The 22,518-nt window shown below is 44.2% G+C and overlaps 1 protein-coding gene across 4 annotated transcripts in view; it reads right to left on the reverse strand.

The window, feature by feature from the left end:
* LOC122551720 (von Willebrand factor D and EGF domain-containing protein) overlaps positions 1-22,518 on the reverse strand; it is a 279,556-nt gene that overhangs the window by 163,448 nt on the left and 93,590 nt on the right. For all 4 annotated transcript variants that reach the window (XM_043694080.2, XM_043694081.2, XM_043694082.2 and 1 more), the window contains 2 exons: positions 15,735-15,955; positions 6,463-6,536 (listed from right to left, as the gene is read on the reverse strand). In XM_043694080.2, the coding sequence (XP_043550015.2) occupies positions 6,463-6,536; positions 15,735-15,955 (295 nt within the window). The remainder of the gene's footprint in view (positions 1-6,462; positions 6,537-15,734; positions 15,956-22,518) is intronic.

The raw sequence follows: 22,518 nt of genomic DNA on the forward strand, positions 1-22,518 counted from the left end.
TTTGATTTTTCCTTTTCAAAAAACTCCACCTCAAGCCTCCCTAACTGATATAAACAGAGACTGCGACTGTGGGCTGGCGAGAGGGCCCCTTGGCTTAATTCGACTGCCTGTGATCAATGTCAGTAGACAATAGACAATAGGTGCAGGAGTAGGCCACTCAGTCCTTCGAGCCTGCACCGCCATTCAATATAATCATGGCTGATCATTCCTAATCAGTATCCTCTTCCTGCCTTATCTCCATAACCCTTGATTCCACTATCTTTGAGAGCTCTACCCAACACTTTCTTAAATGAATCCAGAGACTGGGCCTCCACTGCCCTCTGGGGCAGAGCATTCCACACAGCCACCACTCTCTGGGTGAAGAAGTTTCTCCTCATCTCTGTCCTAAATGGTCTACCCCGTATTTTTAAGCTGTGTCCTCTGGTTCAGCACTCACCCATCAGCGGAAACATGTTTCCTGCTGCCAGTGTCCAATCCTTTCATAATCTTATACGTCTCAATCAGATCCCCTCTCAGTCTTCTAAACTCAAGGGTATACACAAGCCCAGTCGCTTCAGTCTTTCAGTGTAAGGTAATCCCGCCATTCCAGGAATTGACCTCGTGAACCTACGCTGGACTCCCTCAATAGCCAGAATGTCTTTCCTCAAATTTGGAGACCAGAACTGCACACAGTACTCCAGGTGTGGTCTCACCAGGGCCCTGTACAGCTGCAGAAGCACCTCTTTGCTTCTATACTCAATTCCTCTTGTTATGAAGGCCTCTTGTTATTATGTCATAATGTCAAGTTGTGAAAGCCCTCAACGCCTCCTGACAAGACGGGTTACAGGTTTTGATGGAGCTGTTGGGACAGGTCAGCCGGTGGTAAAGCGCAGACATTCTGAGGAGACACATGTCACATGAGGCCGCTTCCATACCCAGCCCCCACCGCACCCACAGACGGCCTGCTATATGGCCGTGGCGGGCATAGCGGCACACACACACACACACACACACACACACACACACACACCCTGAGATTCTGCTCACCCACTTGCAAGACAGAGTGGAAGAGAGAGGAAAGGAGAAGAGCAGAACAGGTGGAAGCAAAAACAATTGCACATCTTGTGGCCTGGCATGGCAGTCTCCCGACCTGGCATGACGGCCTTTCAGCCTGACATGGCCTCAGCGTGAACTTCCATGTTGATTCAAAACCAATCTCCCAGTCACGAGAGCCTTGAGGTGAAGCCCAGTGGTCTAGAGTGAAGGCCTGATGTGGACTGGAGACCAGGTGCCAGTGTGGACAGATTTGGAAGGACTGTTGTTCTGGTCTGTTTATTTCTCTATTTTCCAATTTATTCCCACAATCTGTAATGCTGGACTCATTTCTGTATTTTTCTAATTGTTTTTCTGAAGAATCTGTACCTATGTACCTTGTACCTAAGATGTTGCCGTAATTGACAACTTATAAACTTTTCACTGCCCTCGGGTGAGTACATGGGACAAAAGCTAATTCAATTCAATGTAAGGATGAGGCAGTTTCAAGTGTCATGGTGTCAGCTTTGACAGGGCCTATGACAGAGTCACTAAAAATATTGTCTGTGCCCCTATTCAACTCCCAGCACATCATCTTGCTGTGTGTCATAATTTTGGAGTTGCAGGTGGTGTGATCATTGGACCACTTGCTTTTCACCTCCACCTACTTCCTTCAAACATGCTCCCCTCATCAGTGCCAGCCCAGGAAAAGGAGGAAGGGCAATAGCATACTGCTGATCAAAAGGACCTCATTTAATCTGACGCTCCCAGCCAGCAACTAAGTCACAGGATATAACTGGGTACACCAGGCCAGATGTAGCAAAACTCCCTGCCAAATCCAACTTGACCCCGCATTTCCAAAAACAGTCCACTGTGCTTTGAGGCAGTTTACAAAGACAAAGGTTACTTAAATGCATCTGATCTGTAAGCTGGGGTGTCTGGCTCTTTATAGACAATAGAGAATAAGTGCAGGAGTAGGCCATTCAGCCCTTCGAGCCAGCATCACCATTCATCATGACCATGGTTGATCATGCACAGTATCCTGTTCCTGCCTTATCCCCATAATCCTTGATTCCACTATCTTTAAGAGCTCCATCCATCTCTTTCTTGAAAGTATCCAGAGACTTGGCCTCCACTGCCTTCTGGGGCACAGCATTCCATATATCCACCACCGTGTGGGTGAAGTTTCTCCTCAACTTTATTCTAAATGGCCTACCCCTTATTTTTAAACTGTGTCCTCTGGTTCCGGACTCACTCATCAGCAGAAATATCCTTCCAGAGTGTCCAATTCTTTAATAATCTTATGTGTCTCAATCAGATCCCTTCTTAAAGGTGGTAGCAGCTTTTTCTTTTATTCATTCATGGGATGAGGGTGTTGCTGACTAGGCAGCATTTATTGCCCATAGGGCAGTTAAGCGTTAACCAAATTGCTGTAGGTCTGGAGTCACATGTAGGCCACACCAAGTAAGGATGGCAGCTTCCTTCCCTGAAGGATATCAGTGAACCAGATGGGTTTTTCCAACAATTGACAATGGATTGCATTGTCATCATTAGACTCTTAATTCCAGATTTTTATTGAATTCAAATTCCACCATCTGCCATGGCAAGATTTGAACCCAGGTTCCCAGAACATTGTCTGGGTCTCTGGATTAACAGTTCAGCAATAATACCACTAGGCCATCGCCTCCCCTTGGGTGATGTCAGGGCTGGGCCTCTCTTGCTGATGAACCTTTGTTCTTTTATGATTGCAGACAGAATTTGTCCAATGGAGCTGTATAGGGCAAATTGGGATGTTAGGGGTCACGTCAACCAGTAGGGCTGTGCAAGGCTGTGACAGACCTCGATTGATTCCAGTATGCATTAGGAAACATGCACGAGTACACTCCCATGTTTGGGTCCATGTAAGACATGCCAGGAGCTGCATGCACCACTAGGAGTGTGTGCTGTTTCTGTAACTGTCTTCAGCAGCAATGCAACAGTATTTCCCATCCAAAGACTGTGGTTAAGAAAAAGAAAGAATGAAAACTTATTCTAGAATCATGGAATCACTTTCAGAGTTTCCTCTCGGTGTTCCGGTTTCCTCCCACAGTCCAAAGGTGTGCAGGTTAAATGTAACGGCCATGCTAAATTGCCTGCAGTGTCCAGGGATTTGCAGGCTATGTTGGCTAGCCATGGGAAATGCAGGGTTACAGGGATAGGGTAGGGAGGTGAGTCTGGATGGGATACTTTTTGGAGGGTCATTGTGGACTCAATGGACCGAATGGCCTGCTTCCACATTGTAGGGATTCTATGATTCTATCAGAGCAGAAGTATGGTCTAAATCCCTAAACTTGTTCAACTGTGCCCTATCCCATATTCTATCAAAGACTGAAGTAAAATGTGGTGACAAATTAAATCCAGCAGCCACAAAGATGCTATATATCTAACATTTTATATAATAAACTATATTGGACAACTAGATTGAAGTGACAACTCAAGATACTCAAAATAAATATCACAGTGCCTTACAAAAGATATATTCATAACATTCCTTATTGAAAAGAATAAATTTTTGATGTAGACAATTCCAGTTCATAAAAGGAGATACACAGGCCAGATGTCACTAAGAATGTGTGGGCATTATTTTCCCAACTGCCATCTAGATAAATAAGATAAACAACATGTAAGCTGTCAACTGCAAAGAATAAATAATGCTTCACTCACTCAACACATCGAAAGTCTACTGCTGTAGAATAGATAGTTAATGATATCAGGCAACAATACATTCCTGACACAAACTGCGTTTCAAATTAAGTTCTCCTTTTCACACTGCAAGGTGGCAGAGTGACTAATAGCAGTACTTTTAAGTCTAAAATCAGGAAAGTCATTATAACCTTCAATATATAATGCAGTTTCTTTGGTAGTCCAGTTTGTTTTCTTTAAATAGGCAGCTGTTCTCAGAAGTGGATGAGAAAAAAGTGAAAATTCAGTTGGTGCAATGATGTGAACAGTGTTTTCAGAATGGAACCTCAAGCCACGAAGATTAAAATCTCTCAACTGGCAATAAGTGGAACCTTCTCTCAACATACTAAATCCAAATGGGGCTAGACGGGGTTCCCGAGACATGCAACTTTCTAGATGTTTTCAAATGCAGTCAGGAACTGGGACAATGTTGGAAACCCCTAATATAACTCTTCACCTTTGCACATGGGTACTCTCTGCGGGTGTAATTCCATCTCAATGAGCTTCTAAGACTATGTTCTTAACAAAGTCTGCCTATTTGAGCTTCTTTAAAATTGTCCACCTACTCCTTACATTAGCTTGTCTAGTCCTGAAAACTTTATTCGTACCTTCTTCACCTCCAGGCTGCACTATTCCAAACTTCTCCTCACCCTCTACTCTCTGTGAACCTCAACTCAAAACCAAAACTCTGCTATTCACATTCCATAACACACCAAGACTTGTTTACCATTCATCCCATTCTCAGTGACCTACACCAGCTCCCAGAACCTCAATATGAAATCCTTGTCTTTAAATTACTTCGAGCCATTACTTACCAGTGGTATATTATCTCGGCCTCCATCCACAGTCAGACTCTGTTTCTATAACTTTGGTTTCAAGCGTATTCTTCGCTCCTTTTATCCTACAATTAGTAGCTTTGTTTCCAGCTGCCTGTGTACTCCCTAAACCCCTGCATCCATTTATCTATCTCTTCGTCTTTAACATCTACCCTAAAATATTCACTGAACTTTCAAACACTTCTCTTGATATCGCCATCTTTCAGTCAGTGTCTATTGTTTCCCTTACATCTTGATCAAGCACCCTGGAACATTGATGTTGTTAGAAGGTTAGAAAAAAAATCAAATGTCATATAGTACGGGTATTTTTCTGAATCCATAGTACATGGCAAGGACGTCACGTTTCATGATAAATGTGGAGGCATGCTGAATTCATTTTAATAAAGACTCCAGATAATGATTTCTGATCAAATGATGAAAAATAAACCACTTCTTTTGTTGTGAATGTTCAAAGCGTTCTTATTCTAACTATCATGTTGAAGCTTACATCAATACAGATAGCGGACATTTCCTGTAATTCGAACCCAATTATCTACTGTATATGTTTTGCTCCACCCAGCTGGCAGCTGTACAATTATGTTTGATCTCCTCCATCTCTTTATGCATGCCAAATGAATAGATCACTTGCTGTAGGCTACACAATTTGCTCTGAGATTTAAGATGCATAATAACAACTTGCATTTATATAGCTCCGTTAACATAGTTAGAATGCTTTACTCGGGGACTTCAGTGGAGTGATATCAAACAAAATCTGACACCAAGCCACATCAGACAATGTTAGAATGGATGTTCTAAAGGTGGGTTAATGATGTAGCATTTAAACAAAATTTTGAAGTAAATACAAGAGCTGGAGCTTTGGACAACTTCACTGAAGGAATTCCGACATAAGAGATGAGGCATTTGAAGGCATAGCCACCGCAGCTACACACTGATGAAAATCAGAGCTGTGTAGCCCAGGTGAATCAGCACAGGCACGAGTTTATGGAAGATCAGAGATTGGGCAGAAACTTGCAGATATCAATTTTATGGATTAGTCATTCATTTTGAGGGCATACTATTCTGAAATTTAAGAATACAGAAAAAACACAGAATTTTGGCAGAGGACTTCACTTCAAAGAATTACAATTGAATCATGACCCAGAGAGAAAAACTAGTAAGAAACAGTCATACTTGAAACGAACAAACTGGACCTTCTTTTTGAAGCACACAAGATGTGTCAGAGCAGTCTGTGTCACTTGCAAGTTCTATTGGTTTCCCTTTTAGGGTACAAGAAAAAGCAGCCCTACTTTTCACTCCACGTGCACTTTTGTACATTCTCCAGCACACCCAGAAGAGGTGTTCTGTTTTAGGCACCTTGTGCCAAAGCTTTGATCTCCCTCCAAGGCCCATTTGCAGCCCCAGTCCCTGTCCACAACCTGCCCAAGAGCCAGGGAAGAGTGTCCCACTTACCATCCAAATCAGGCCACTCCTTCACTCTTGTTCAGTGACAGACTGCAGTCCCAGCAGTGACCACCACTCCTGCTGGTGCAGCTGAGGCTGATGAGCTGTTGTCAACTGTTTGGCCAGGGGTTCTTTCAGATGGGTATTCTCCCACATGGTAGATGAAAATCACAACCTCACTCAACTAATTACCTATGTCCATAAAATCCAGTCATGGCTCCCGAGCCAGCAGAGATGAGTTCAACCTGATTTTTCCAACCAAGAACCATGTAAAACCCAACTGCATGTGTCTAACCTTAAATGGCAAAGAACATCTCAAATAGCAGATTCTAGTACTGAAACTAGATGTTAAAAAAGACAAAAAATGTTTCATTCCCAATAATGGCATCTGACATCTTGATGAACACAGAATTCCTCATGAAATATAACAACTTTGATGTCGTTGAAAACTGACCTGCCATCAAAAGTGATAATATGGGGATCAGTGAAAGAATAACAATATCCTGTTGGGAGGTCTTGAACGATCACCTATGTGAATAAAAATAAATAAAGAAGAGAAATTATAGTACAACCTATGCTCTAAAAGTAACTATTAAGTTTTGCCTCTCGTCTAAATTTACAAATGACACAAAGAAATGAACTGCCAATAATATCACATTACAAAAAGATCTGCAAACAAATAATTATTCAGTGAGTAGTGACTTTCATAATTTAAGTTCTTTCATCAGGATCACAATTTCAAATATTTTAATATTTTAGGATGTAATCTGCTTCAAAGTACATCTCATTTTAAATTTACACAGCTCACGCAACTCAGCACATGGATTTTACACTCTCATTGGCATATTGTTTTGTGTGGAAATTTACTACAGAGCTGCTCAAAAAATTAATCACTGGGTATCTCGTTACTGTTGTTTCTTTACAGATTAAAAACCTTGCACCAAACACATCTTGATCTAACACCACTTAAGCGGAGTGTGTGAGGTGTTTCTGTTTAATGTGTTTCAGGCACCAGTGAACAGAACTCGTACTGTTAAACGTACATTCAATTGACTTAATCTACTCAGCAGCTCTGCAAATATTTACAGCTTCCACTTTAAACAGGAGCATTCTGAATAATTAAATGCTGTTTGTTTAGAAGTGAAGTTAAAAACATACTCATTGTTTTTAATGGCAGATCATTCAAGTGTACAGATTAGTTTACTGCCCAATTTAGGTTGGCAAGGACGATATACAATTAAACTTCCATAATATATTAATGCAAGTTTATGATTTTGCTTCAAAAATGTAGCCTTGAGTCTCCATCAAGGATGGACACCTCAGCACCACACACTACCACAAACCCACAGACAACCTCTCAATGCTACACTTCTCCAGCTTCCACCCAAAACATATTAAAACAGCCATCCCCTATGGACAAGCCCTACGCGTACACTGGATCTGCTCAGATGAGGAGGAACATGACAGGCATCTGGAAGTACTTAGGGATGCCCTCACAAGAACGGGGTATGATGCTCAACTCATCGACCGCCAGTTCCGACGTGCAACAGCAAGGAACCGTAATGACCTCCTCAGGAGACAGACACGTGCTGCAACCGACAGGGTACCCTTCATTGTTCAGTACTTCCCAGGAGCTGAAAAACTACACCATGTTCTTCGTGACCTGCAACACATCAATGAGGATGAGCACCTCGCCAAGACCTTCCCCACACCTCCACTGCTTGCCTTTAAACAACCGCCAAACCTCAAACAAATCATTGTTTGTAGCAAGCTGCCCAGCTCTCAGGCCAACTCCATACAACACTGTCACGGTAGGCGCTGCAAGACGTGTCAGAGTGTGGACATGGGATACCACCATTACACGTGGGGACACCTCCCACCTTGTAAGTGGCAGATACTCATGTGACTCAGCCAACGTTGTCTATCTTATACGTTGCAGGCAAGGATGCCCTGAGGCATGGTACGTTGGGGAAACCAAGCTAAGGCTACGCCAACGGATGAATGGACACCGCACAACAATCAACAGACAGGAGGGTTCCCTCCCAGTTGGGGAACACTTCAGTAGTCCAGGACATTTGACCTCGGACCTTCGAGTGACCATCCTCCAAGGCAGACTTCGGGACAGGCAGTAGCGAAAAGTGGCCGAGCAGAGGCTGATAGCTAAGTTCGGTATCCATAGGGAGGGCCTCAACTGGGACCTTGGGTTCATGTCACATTACAGGTGACCACCATTGCACTATACACACACACAGGCACTCCTACACACACGGACACACATTTACATAGACACGCACACAGACACTCACACTCCCCACACTCTCACAGGCATCCTCTCAGACTTAGATCACTCTACACTCATGCACACACATATACAATCTCTCTCTCTCAGACACTCACAACCCCCCACCCCATACACGTGCACACACTCCCACATTCACACATCCACCCCCTCACAGACTTAAGTCACTCTACACTCACTTCACACACATATACACTCTCTCTCGCACCCACAACCCCCAACACAGACAGACACACACACAGACAGACAGACACAAAGACCCACATGCACACAGATTTTGTGGGGTGAATTTGTACTTGCAGAGTTACATTGTACTTTGCTCAAAAACTGCATGAATTCATGTAAAGCTCTGTTATCTCACTTTTTAGATTAGAATCAATCTAAACACCATGGCATAGACAGAGAACACGGGAGCTAACACTTTCAACATATTGTCTAGCTAACATCAATTGTTACAGCTAACCTGAGAATGCAACTTTTAAAAAAGGTTTTGTGATTTACACATGGAAAGTGAAACTATCATGGTTTTTGAACAGATGAAAGACTCAACAGAAAATCAAGATATTTTTCAATGTATAATTTCAGTTACATCATACTGTAAATTTTTGCTATAAATTCTGTGCCTTACAATTGCGTCCTCCACAACCATCTGATGAAGGAGCAGTGCTCTGAAAGCTAGTGCTTCCAATTAAACCTGTTGGATTATAACCTGGTGTTGTGAGTTTTAATTTACTTGAATCAGACAGTGATCAGGTGACTAACTTGCCAAGGTACTCCTGCCCGAAGCTGATTGGGCTCCTACTTCAATATGCTGATAAGGGTCAGAGGTCATCATATGGACTGATTACAATTTTAACTCGTGGTGAAAAAGCTATTCTGGATTTTTCACCTGGTGAAGTTAGTAAATACATCAGGTGTACACAGACAAGTTTCTTTAACAATTTTTTTTTTAAGGTTCTTTACATGAATAGTAGGAGTACACAACCCACAATTCTACTCCATATAGACAACAACCTCCTGAAACCTTGCTCCTTCCTGTTGACCTCCTAATATTTGCTACCCATTGGGGATTGCCAGAAGATACAGAAGAGACCATGAAATTAAAATTGAACAGACTCATGCTGCTAAAATTGGAAGGATGAGCAGGGGATGGAGAGGGAGCTATCCAGTGCAAATGGGATGGGAAGCACAAATATATTCTTTGTCAACGCATCAGAATAACACATATTAAAGGTTCAAAGCCAATTAAATTACTTTTGAATTTTTAATATTGTTGTAATGTGCACAGATATCCCTGACAAGCAGCAAACAAGCAGTTTATCAGTTTTACTGATGGAAATTCAGAGTTAAATTGGAGGGGGGGTGGGATGAGTTCAGCAAGGGGTGAGGACAGAAATGCGGGAAGTGGGGAGAGGGAACTTCAGAAGTGGGGGGGGGGGGGAGAAGTGCAGGAAGATGGAGAAGGGTCGTACAGTGAAGGGGTGGGGAGGAAAGTGCAGAAAGTTGGGGAAGGATGTGCAGGAAGGGGTGGGTTTGGAAGTGTGAGAAGGGGCGGGGAGGGAGGTGCAGGAAAGGGGGTGCAGGAGGTGCGGGGGGGTAGGGAAGTGCACAACATGGGTGGAGACAAGTGCGGGAAATGGGGGGATGGAAGTGCAAGGGGGGGAGGGGGGGGGAGTGCGGGAAGGTGTGGGGAGGATGTGCGGGAATGGGTGTGGAAGTGCAGGAAGTGGGGTAGGGAAGTGCGGGGGGCAGGGTGGGAAGCAAATGGGGCGAAAAGCTGGGGAGGGGACCACAACTCACTACACTCAGGTAACTTGCACACTGTAAATGGAAAATGGCTGCAACTACACCCAAGTGGGCAAATTAAGCATGTTTTTCCTGCCTGAGCATGTGGGTTTGACCTGTGAGTGATGGGAGGCCCTTCAGAGGGCAACTGCATTAATCAAGCCTTTTTACAGTTCAGGGTGAAGTCATCTTTAATCATGTGAATTGCATGCAGTTTTGAAACTGTGTGGGATACCAATCCCAGTCTCAAGCAATCTCGATCATGTCATTTGTCATTACAAAATGATCACAATCATCTAAGAATGCACAGGGAACTGTGTACCAAAGAAGTCAGTCGGAATGTTCCCAATCAAAAGCCTTGGATGAACCAGGAAATCCACTCCCTACTGAAGACCAGGATGCAGCATTCAAGTCAAATGACCTAGATCTACACAGAAAATCCAGATATGACCCCCACAAAGCCATCAGGGAAGCCAAGAGGCAGTACTGGACCAAGTTAGAGGCCTAAACCAACCACACAGATTCCCACTGCCTGAGGCAATGGTACAGGATACAAAATGAAGCAAAACAGGCTAGCAAACAAAGACACATCCCTCCTTGATGTGGTCAGTGGTTTCTATGCTCGGTTCAAGCAGAATGCCAGTGCCACAATGTCACCTGCCACGACAGCTCTGGGCATACTTGTGCCCAATGTCCCCACTGCAGATGTCAGATGGGTCGAACTCAGAGTGATTCCAAGGAAAGCAATGGACCTGGACAGTATAACTCGACGAGCACTCAGACACGGTGCAGATGAACTGGCAGACGTATTCACAGACATCCTCAATCCCTCACTCCTACAAGCTGAAGTCCCTTCCCACTTCAAGATGGCCACCATCATCTCCGTACCTATTAAAGCATATGCAATGTGCCTTAATGACTACCGCCCACAGCACACATCAACCCCAGTCTCCCAGCCTGCCCTGATCCATTGCAATTTGCCAACCGATGTAACAGGTGCACAGTGGAAACCATTTCCTTAATCCTGAACGTAGCCCTGGAACACCTGACAATAGACAATAGACAATAGGTGCAGGAGTAGGCCATTCAGTCCTTCGAGCCTGCACCGCCATTCAATATAATCATGGCTGATCACTCCTAATCAGTATCCTGTTCCTGCCTTATCTCCGTAACCCTTGATTCCACTATCTTTGAGAGCTCTATCCAAATCTTTCTTAAATGAATCCAGAGAGTGGGCCTCCACTGCCCTCTGGGGCAGAGCATTCCACACAGCCACCACTCTCTGGGTGAAGAAGTTTCTCCTGAGCTCCGTCCTAAATGGTCTACCCCGTATTTTTAAGCTGTGTCCTCTGGTTCGGCACTCACCCATCAGTGGAAATATGTTTCCTACTGCCAGAGTGTCCAATCCTTTCATAATCTTATACGTCTCAATCAGATCCCCTCTCAGTCTTCCAAACTCAAGGGTATACAAGCCCAGTCGCTTCAGTCTTTCAGTGTAAGGTAATCCTGCCATTCCAGGAATTGACCTCGTGAATCTACGTTGCACTCCCTCAATAGCCAGAATGTCTTTTCTCAAATTTGGAGACCAGAACTGCACACAGTACTCCAGGTGTGGTCTCACCAGGGCCCTGTACAGCTGCAGAAGCACCTCTTTGCTTCAATACTCAATTCTTCTTGTTATGAAGGCCAGCATGCTATTAGCCTTCTTCACTACCTGCTGTACCTGCATGCTTGCCTTCATTGACTGGTGTACAAGACCCAGATCTCTCTGTACTGCCCCTTTACCTAAATTGATTCCATTTAGGTAGTAATCTGCCTTCCTGTTCTTGCCACCAAAGTGGATAACCATACATTTATCCACATTAAACTGCATCTGCCATGCATCTGCCCACTCACTTAACTTGTCCAGGTCACCCTGTAATCTCCTAACATCCTCATCACATTTCACCCTGCCGCCCAGCTTTGTATCATCAGCAAATTTGCTAATGTTATTGCTGATACCATCTTCTATATCATTAACATATATTGTAAAAAGCTGCGGTCCCAGCACGGATCCCTGCGGTACCCCACTGGTCACTGCCTGCCATTCTGAAATGGAGCCGTTTATCACTACCCTTTGTTTCCTATTAGCCAACCAATTTTCAATCCAATCTAGTACTTTGCCCCCAATACCATGCGCCCTAATTTTACTCACTAACATCCTGTGTGGGACTTTACCAAAAGCTTTCTGAAAGTCCAGGTACACTACATTTACTGGACCTCCCTCGTCCAACTTCAGAGTTATATCCTCAAAAAATTCAAGAAGATTAGTCAAGCCTGATTTCCCCTTCATAAATTCATGCTGACTCTGTCCTATCCTGTTACTACTATCCAGATGTGCAGTAATTTCATCCTTTATAATAGACTCCAGCATCTTTCCCACCACTGAGGTCAGACTAACTGGTCTATAATTTCCTGCTTTCTCTCGCCCACCTTTCTTAAAAAGTGATATAACATTAGCCACCCTCCAATCCTCAGGAACCGACCCCGAATCTATTGAACTCTGGAAAATAATCACCAACACATCCACGATTTCCCGAGCCACCTCCTTCAGTACCCTGGGATGCTGACCATCAGGCCCCGGAGACTTATCAACCTTCAGACCTAACAGTCTCTCCAACACCAAATCCTGGCAAATATAAATTCCCTTCAGTTCAGGTCCTTCAGCCACTGTTACCTCAGGGAGATTGCTTGTGTCTTCCCCAGTGAACATAGATCTGAAGTACCCATTTAATTCCTCTGCCATTTCTTTGTTCCTAGTAATATATTCCCCTGTTTCTGTCTTCAAGGGCCCAATTTTTGTCCTAACCATTTTTTTGCCTTGCACATACCTAAAAAAGCTTTTACTATCCTCCTTAATATTCTTGACCAGTTTACCTTCATACCTCATTTTCCCTCTGCGTATTTCCTTCTTAGTAATCCTTTGTTGCTCTTTAAAAGCTTCCCAGTCCTCAGTTTTCCCACTTATCTTAGCCCACCTGGGCAGCAAAGACACTTACATCAGACTCCTGCTCATCAACTACAGCTCCACTTTCAACACTATTATCCCCTCGAGACTGATCTCAAAACTCCAAGGTAGGTCATGGCTCTGGCTTCTGCAATTGGATCCTCAGCTTCCTGAGCCACAGACCGCAATCAGTGAAGACAGACAACAGCACCTCCTCCACAATAACCCTCAAAACTGGAGGCCCCCAAGGGTGTGTTTTCAGGCCCCTGTATACCCACAACTGTGCTACCAAATTCAAATGAACGCCATCTACAACTTTGCTGATGACACCACCATGGTTGGACAGATATCAAACAATGAGGAGAAAGTGAGGTCTGCAGATGCTGGAGATCACAGCTGAAAATGTGTTGCTGGAAAAGAGCAGCAGGTCAGGCAGCATCCAGGGAACAGGAGAATCGACGTTTCGGGCATAAGCCCTTCTTCAGGAATCCTGAAGAAGGGCTTATGCCCGAAACGTCGATTCTCCTGTTCCCTGGATGCTGCCTGACCTGCTGCGCTTTTCCAGCAACACATTTTCAGCTCAGATATCAAACAATGTCGAGTCAAAATACAGGAAGAAGATAGAGTGCTTGGTGACGAGGTGCAAGGAGAACAACCTCTGTCTCAATGTCATCAAAACTAGAACTGATCACTGACTTAAGAAAGGAGGAGAACACACCCCCATCTACATCAACGGAGCTAACGTTGAGTGGGTCAAGAGCATCACGTTTCTTGGAATGACAATAACCAACAATCTGTCCTGGACTTCCCACGTAGACGTGATGGTCAAGGCAGCACAACAACATCTCTTCTTCCTCAGGTGACTCAGGAAATTTGGTATGTCCACAAGGTCCCTCAAAAACCTTTACAATGTATCATTGAAAGCATACTGTCTGGGTGTATAATGGCCTGGTTTGACAACTGCTCTGCCCAGGACCATAGGAAACCACAGAAGATTGCGTGCACAGCCCAGACCATCACAGAAGACACTCTTCTATCCAAGGATTCCACTTACACAACTCATTGTTGCATAAAGGCTGTCAACATCATCAAAGACCCATCACACCTCTGTAATCGTCTCCTACAACTTCTTCTGTCAGGGAGAAGACACATAAGCTTGAATGCATGCACCAGCAGGTTCAGGAACAGCTTCTTCCCAGCCGTTATTAGACTGTATGTATGTAGACTGATCAAATATTTCAAATATTGCTGATCTTTCTCACGTTAATCTTGTTGAGTGCACGTCCCGTGTGACGTAACCTGTATGCCTCTGTCTATGTTTTTTTTTCTCACCCTATGATCTGTATGATCTGCCTGTGCTGCTCCTAAACAAAGGTTTTCACTGGACTTAGGTACACGTGACAATAATTCAATCAAATCAAATCAGAAGTAATCACAGGCAACAGCATGGAAACAGACCCTTCAGTCCATCTTATCCACGCTGACCAGATATCCTATATTAATCTAGTCCCATTTGGCACATATCCCTTTTAAACCCTTCCTGTTCATGTACCCATCCAGATGCCTTTTAAATGTTGCAATTGTACCCGCCTCCACCACTTTCTCTGGCAGCTCATTCCACACACGTACCACACCATGCATGAAAAGGTTGCCTCTTAGGTCCCTTTTATATCTTTTCCCTCTCACCTTAAACTATGCCTTCTAGTTTGTCTTCCCTAACCTGGGGAAAAGTCCTTAACTTGTCACCCTATCCATGCAATTCGTGATTTTATAAACCTCTGACGAAGATTCATTTAGACTCCAGACTCTCCACAGATGCTGTCTGACCCGCTGTGATCTCCACCGTATGTTGTTTTCAGTGAAGAGTCATTGCCTGCCTGGCACTGTTTGACCTGGTGCATGGCTGGGCTTTAGATATGGCATCAATACCAGGATTCCCAGAAGGTCCCAACAGTGGCAAGTACTTCCTCTGGTGAGAATGAAGATGGGGCACCTTTAAGTTATGTTGCACCAGTAAGAGGTGAGTTACAGAGAATAATGAGTGTAAACTTTCTAGGGCTAAGGGAAAGAAAACCCTCCATGAATGCTGCCAAGGTCAAAACTTGCCTGATTTTACATAGAATTCAGCCCTTAGCATTACCTATTCACGCCGATTCCCCAGGGGCAGATAGCACAGATTCCTTACTAATATCGTTGAAGAATGTGATATAGTTGAACTAAGTTCTTGCTTTCTTCCAGCGATTAGCACAAGGCTTGTCAATATACTAATAAATTTCTCCCACCCAGTGTGTACAGTGGAGGAAATAAACAATAAAAATAAGGAAATATGCTAAGTTACAAAAGGGAAAATAAACAATATGGGAAGCAAACTAAATCAGAGGATTAGACCAGGCAGCTTGTCTGGAAAATTACACCAGCATTGCCTGAGGAGTTTTTCCATATATGGTGTTCTCTGGTTTCATATGGTGGGAAATAGGAGGACCAGGAGTTTACTACATCTGAGATTGCAAATTGTGAGTTACTTTTACTTATTTCAATTGAAGTACATGATTTACAGTTTCACGCATTGATATTCGTTGAGCATGTTCACGCCTTTTGAGAGTGAAATACAGCAGTCATCTGTTCGAGCTACTAAAATGCTTGCTTTGGTACTGACCTTTATTTCCTTCGGGGAGTAACCCCGCCACAGGAGATTTTTTGATTTAATCGGCTCAATTCTAATAGTGCTGACACGATTTCCATCTCGTGCAAAATCGGTAACGGCCATCACAGACAGTGAGCTTCTTGCACAACTGCCACTCATACAATCAGGCATCTGTACCAAATCCACCTGGCATGAGGACAGTGCTATGTTCAACACTGTGGAGGTCAGACTGTCTGAAAACACAACAACAGATGGAACTTATGAAACCTATGGAGCAAGTGTGAGCTTGTATTTGCAGATGGTAAGGTATAATACAGGATGTGTTCAATATTTAATCAAGTAATTTCAACATCTGAAGCCGGATAGGGTTAAGCTTATTCTCCAATTTACTTCCTTTTTAACAAAGATTTCTCTTCCAAACCATCCAGATAGATGAAGATCTGTTGCAAATATTTCTTTCTGGTATTTCTACTCCTCCTTATCATATACACACAGATAGTGGCTAATAACACCATCATAAAAACAGCCAATAACAACCATAGTTGAGGTTTAGTTGTAACAAAAATAGAAATTGCTAATTCAGTAACTGTCCCTGAATTCCAATACATTTTTAAGTCTCATTTGTGCTGTGATCACTATAAGATACAATGCTTCCACTTTGAAAGGAATAGGATTAGCATATGGATAGATCTTTGTTTTTCAAAGAGAAAACTAGTTCTGATGTCATGGAAAGCTGTTGCATTGTAACAGGCCATTTGTGCCATCAAATCTGTGCTCATCCATGAAACATTTGGCCTAATCCCATTCACCTGTTTGCTCGCCACAGGCTTTAATATTCACCATGTTCAAGCTAATTAGTTATGGTCTAAAACAACTTATGGGATCTGCTTCCAGAACTGTTGCAGGCTAGAATTCTAGTCTAGCAAAGCTCTTGGGTTTTTTTTTTCTAATCTCCCTTTTATTTATTTTAATGGTGATCTTAAATTTGTGCTCTTTTAATAGTCTCACTATTCAATCAGCTTAATTTACCACGCCATTTACCCGAATGCTGCACTCCAAATCAGTTACACCATGCACACATGCATTCTGACTGTTATTTTTATTGCCTTCCATGGAAGGACTACTTTTTCTTACCCGAATATTTGATCTAACCTGTCTATTTGCCCAAGGATATTCATTCCTGGATAAATGTCTTTTGAAAAAAAATCAAATATCTGAGTACTATCCGCTTCAAATCTGAATACTTGCAATTTATATTTCTATTTGTCAAATTTCATTCTGAATTAATGTATTGTTAGTTTTCTTTTACAGACAAATTACTTTGTCCTCAACCTTTTTCTTTTCTGTTTTACTGAATACATTGCTGCTAATTTTACTTGCATATCCAAGTACTTGTACACTGTGTACACTTGCTTCACTTTATCTCGAAGAGAAAATGAGGTCTGCAGATGCTGGAGATCAGAGATGGAAATGTGTTGCTGGAGAAGCGCAGCAGGTCAGGCAGCATCTAGGGAACAGGAGAATCGACGTTTCGGGCATTAGCCCTTCTTCAGGAAGCACTTCCTGAAGAAGGGCTAATGCCCGAAACGTCGATTCTCCTGTTCCCTAGATGCTGCCTGACCTGCTGCGCTTCTCCAGCAACACATTTCCATCACTTTATCTCGAACCAGCTACCTTTGTCCAGCCATATTGAACCAACCACATACTTGCTGAGCCAATATCCTTTAACATGTTCTTAAAAGGCATGGTTTCACCTTTTTCTGTTTCAGATTCTCTTTTCAGCAATTTGGAACACCTACAATTATGCTTTTCTCTTTAATTTTTTTCAATTGCTGTCCACAAAGTTGGTGCTACATTTTTTTTTGCATTTAAATGACTACTTCAATTCTTCTTTTAGTTCTCTATTTCTTTATCTAATGCTTTATTCCTGAGATTTTGTACCTCGATATCTTTGCATCTAAGATGGCACCAGGAATGGTGACTTTGTATACTTTTCACTGTACTCCCATATCCCTTTATTCAAGTAAATGTGATAAAATTGAATTTACTACTTCAAAAATATTTTATGGTATATTGACACTACGAAAGGCTCTTCATAAATGTAAATTCCCTTCACTGATGTTGAATTTTTATTGCTGTTCAGGTCTCAGTAGAGCAAATTGTGCACACTGCAGGGAATCGATTCTAGTCTATAATTCAACTATTTAATTATTTTAGGGGATTAGCTCAGTGATCCTTCCCCGATCCCAAAGGGAAGTTAAACCACCTCAGTCACACCGTCCTTGCCCCAACATGCTTACATGGGCTCAACAGGTGCCTTCCAGCCATTCGATTTTCCATCACTTTCCGGCTGTTGTGTTTGGGTAGCAGGCCTGCAGGATTCTTTGCCAGGACATTTTATGCTTGGATGAATATTTGCCGAACCAGATTTGTGTAAACTGCGGTTCAACCCTTGTTTCACAGTCTAGGTAATCATGCGTTTAGCAACTCAATCTAAACAATACCAGAGCTGTGGCTAAAAATCATTTTGCACAAAGGGCTTGGTTTTTCAAAATGCAAAACCTTGGCAGATCATTTATTCTATTTGTTACATAATGTTCTGGGTACTAAAAGTAAAAATTGAGATCAGTTTTAAAAATTTAAGTGCAATTTCCACGATTGGATCTGGAATTCTACAGAGTGGCAGTGAACTGGGTGTGATTTGAAACAATGGGACTCCTTGCTTGAAATCAGATACTTATTCAGCTGGAGTCGGCTATAGCAACACCAGTGGAACAAATGTATTTCAAATTTAACAGCTCTGTTCCTTTAAATACAGAGCGCAGCAAAGTTAGAAGGCAACAGATGTGATTGCAAACCAAATTGTCAGGCTTGAAAAGCATATTTAATGTTGATTTTGCAAAACATAATTTGCTGCAGTGAATATCATCATGGAATAGGAACAGGGATTACTGGAGTTTGCTATTTCTGGCTGAGATGCAGAAGAAGCTAACTGCCAAAGTGCTCATTTCAGTAAATTATACTTTTTTGCCTTTGAGCCAATATGCTTGTGCTTTTTTTCTGGCACAAATTAAATAGTGCTGTCCGCTGAGTGATCTCAGCTGTCAGTGTTTCTTGCTTGTAAATGAGAACTGATGTATAAACACTCTTGAGGAATACCACCAAGGGCTTTGCTTTCTTACCACACATTTTAATGGCTTCCCATCCTGCGGAATACATTCATATTTGGGAAACGATGTAACATCGTAAATCCAAACAAGCTAATTCTAATATCATTTCTAAATCGCTAAGTGATTATAATAATCGTCACATTCATTTGATAATTTGAAAATATGGTTTTGTTTTATTTATGTTTTTAACTATCGACTTTCAAGTTGTAATTTCAGAAAATGGTATTCAGACCTCCACTCTTCACTGTCATTAGTAGTTCGCCAAATAAACTATAGCTGGAAGGACTAAAGGAATAAAAAGAACATTATACCAGATTAAAGGAACCAGTCATGAGTGGACAGTTTCAGTGAAATATTGACTGGGTGATTGGAGCAGATTACTAACTCACTGTCTCATTTAAACAATGCTACATTACCCAAAGTCCCTAATGGACAAAGGCTGAAAATTATCCTGTGCAATCATCATCATCTCTGAGAGCTTCATATGTTTCTATGAAATTTCATCATCGATTATTTCAACAAATTGGTTAGCATGTTTATTTCAAACCAACAGATTTCGGAGATTTGCATATTATTATTCCCAGAGCAGATAACATTTCTGCTATTTCGCTGCTGTCATAGATGCATATTGTGAAGTATTATATTATTTTTATGCAGGCATTTGATGTTTTAATCCTAAAGTAATGTCTGAACTTCTGTATTGGATTAAAATAAATGAGTTTTTATTTGCAAGTCATTCTCTCTCACTGCAACTCCCAGGTCATTTCCTCAGCCCTGAAGCTCTTCAACCATGTCCTGAAACAAACTCGCTATCACAGCCACATTTGCTTCCTCAGTGCCTGTCTCCGTAACCAACTCACCCCACACGGACTCCGGACCACTTTTAAACCAGCAGAGTTCGGACCCGAACAGGACAAACAGTACAGATTACAGATTCAAAAACACCAGCAACGGTTCTCCATCAAGATCCTCCGCTCCACGCTTGCAGCAATGCGCCGGTACCGAACCTCTCTACAGTCTGCCCTGCCTCAGCTGAGGGCCACACTCTCTCAGAATTGCAAAGGACCCACTCTGTACTACATCCTCAGGAGAATTCATACTCTCAACAAACAGTATTTCAATTCCATCTTAAACATCAAAAACTGTAAGTACAACAAACTTTTATCTACCCAGCTCCATAACCAGCGCTCCTTGAACATTCCAGAAGATTCCCCTGGCCTCGGAAACACCATTAGCCATGCGGCTGATGCAGCTACCACCCCCACACTGATTGATGATGTCACTTCTGCCCCCATCATGGCCACTCCCACAGCCACTTCCGGCCCTCACATCATTACCGATGCCACACGCTCAGTGACTTCCGCCACCCCTACTGCCGTGTCTGCCACCACTTCCGACCCTACCAGCGCCACTCACCTGCATTCTGCTGACACGCCCCCCACAGACCCCACCGTCACTATCCCCACCCCCCAGAACCCCGAGGGGAACACTACCCCTGCTCATGACTCTACCCCCATTCCCCCCACCATCACACCCACTCCAGGTACTGGCTCCGACCCCACTCCCAGCTCTACACCCACACCAGCTCCCAGCCCTGCCGAGTTTTCACCATCCCCCCAGACCTCCCCCTCACTGAGGACGAACGATCAGTCCTCAGCAAAGGACTCACCTTCGTCCCCCTCCGTCCACGCATCAATGAATTTAATACACGCCGTGACATCGAACAATTCTTCCGTCGCCTCCGCCTCCGAGCTTACTTTCACAATCAGGACTCCCGCCCACCTTCCGAGGACCCCTTCGCCCACCTCAAACACACTGCATCCACCTGGACACCCCGCTCTGGCCTATTACCTGCCCTCGACCTCTTAATTTCCAACTGCCGCCGGGACATTAACCGCTTCAACCTGTCGACCCCCCTCCCCCACTCCAACCTCTCACCCTCACAACGCGCAGCCCTCCAATCCCTCTGCTCCAATCCTGACCTCACCATCAAGCCAGCGGACAAAGGGGGCGCAGTGGTAGTCTGGCGCACTGACCTCTACATCGCTGAAGCCAAACGCCAACTCGAGGACATCTCTTCCTACTGCCCCCTTGACCATGACCCCACCCCCCATCACCAAACCATCATCTCCCAGACCATACAGAACCTCATCACCTCAGGAGATCTCCCACCCACAGCTTCCAACCTCATAGTCCGGGAACCCCACACTGCCCGGTTCTACCTCCTTCCCAAGATCCACAAGCCTGACCACCCTGGCCGACCCATTGTCTCAGCATGCTCCTGCCCCACTGAACTCATCTCTACCTACCTCGACACTGTCCTATTCCCCCTAGTCCAGGAACTCCCCACATACGTTCGAGACATCACCCACGCCCTCCACCTCCTCCAAGACTTTCGTTTCCCCGGCCCCCAACGCCTCATCTTCACCATGGATATCAAATCCCTCTACACCTCCATCCGCCATGACCAGGGCCTCCAAGCCCTCCATTTTTTCCTCTCCAGACGTTCCCAACAGTACCCCTCCACTGACACTCTCATTCGTTTGGCCGAACTGGTCCTCACCCTTAACAATTTCTCCTTTGAATCCTCCCACTTCCTCCAGACCAAAGGGGTAGCCATGGGCACACGTATGGGCCCCAGCTATGCCTGTCTCTTTGTTGGCTACGTAGAGCAGTTGATCTTCCGTAATTACACCGGCACCACTCCCCACCTCTTCCTCCGCTACATTGATGACTGCATTGGCGCCACCTCGTGCTCCCACGAGGAGGTTGAGCAATTCATCAACTTCACCAACACATTCCACCCTGACCTTAAATTTACCTGGACCATCTCTGACACCTCCCTCCCCTTCCTGGACCTCTCCATCTCCATCAGTGACGACCGACTTGACACTGACATCTTCTACAAACCACCGACTCCCACAGCTACCTGGATTACACCTCTTCCCACCCTACCTCTTGCAAAAATGCCATCCCGTATTCCCAATTCCTCCGCCTCCGCCGTATCTGCTCCCAGGAGGAGCGGTTCCACCATTGAACACACCAGATGGCCTCCTTCTTTAGAGACCGCAATTTCCCTTCCCACGTGGTTAAAGATGCCCTCCAACGCATCTCATCCACATCCCGCACCTCCGCCCTCAGACCCAACCCCTCCAACCGCAACAAGGACAGAACGCCCCTGGTGCTCACCTTCCACCCTACCAACCTTCGCATAAACCAAATCATCCGCCGACATTTCCGCCACCTCCAAACAGACCCCACCACCAGGGATATATTTCCCTCCCCACCCCTTTCCGCCTTCCGCAAAGACCGTTCCCTCCGTGACTACCTGGTCAGGTCCACGCCCCCCTACGACCCACCCTCCCATCCTGGCACTTTCCCCTGCCACCGCAGGAACTGTAAAACCTGTGCCCACACCTCCTCCCTCACCTCTATCCAAGGCCCCAAAGGAGCTTTTCACATCCATCAAAGTTTTACCTGCACATCCACTAATATCATCTATTGTATCCGTTGCTCCCGATGCGGTCTCCTCTACACTGGGGAGACTGGGCGCCTCCTAGCAGAGCGCTTTAGGGAACATCTCCGAGACACCCGTACCAATCAACCAAATCGCCCAGTGGCTCAAC

Source organism: Chiloscyllium plagiosum, unplaced genomic scaffold, assembly GCF_037043375.1.
Source record: "Chiloscyllium plagiosum isolate Xiang-an unplaced genomic scaffold, Cpla_swu_hap1 HiC_scaffold_7, whole genome shotgun sequence".
In the NCBI taxonomy this organism is placed as follows: domain Eukaryota; kingdom Metazoa; phylum Chordata; class Chondrichthyes; order Orectolobiformes; family Hemiscylliidae; genus Chiloscyllium; species Chiloscyllium plagiosum.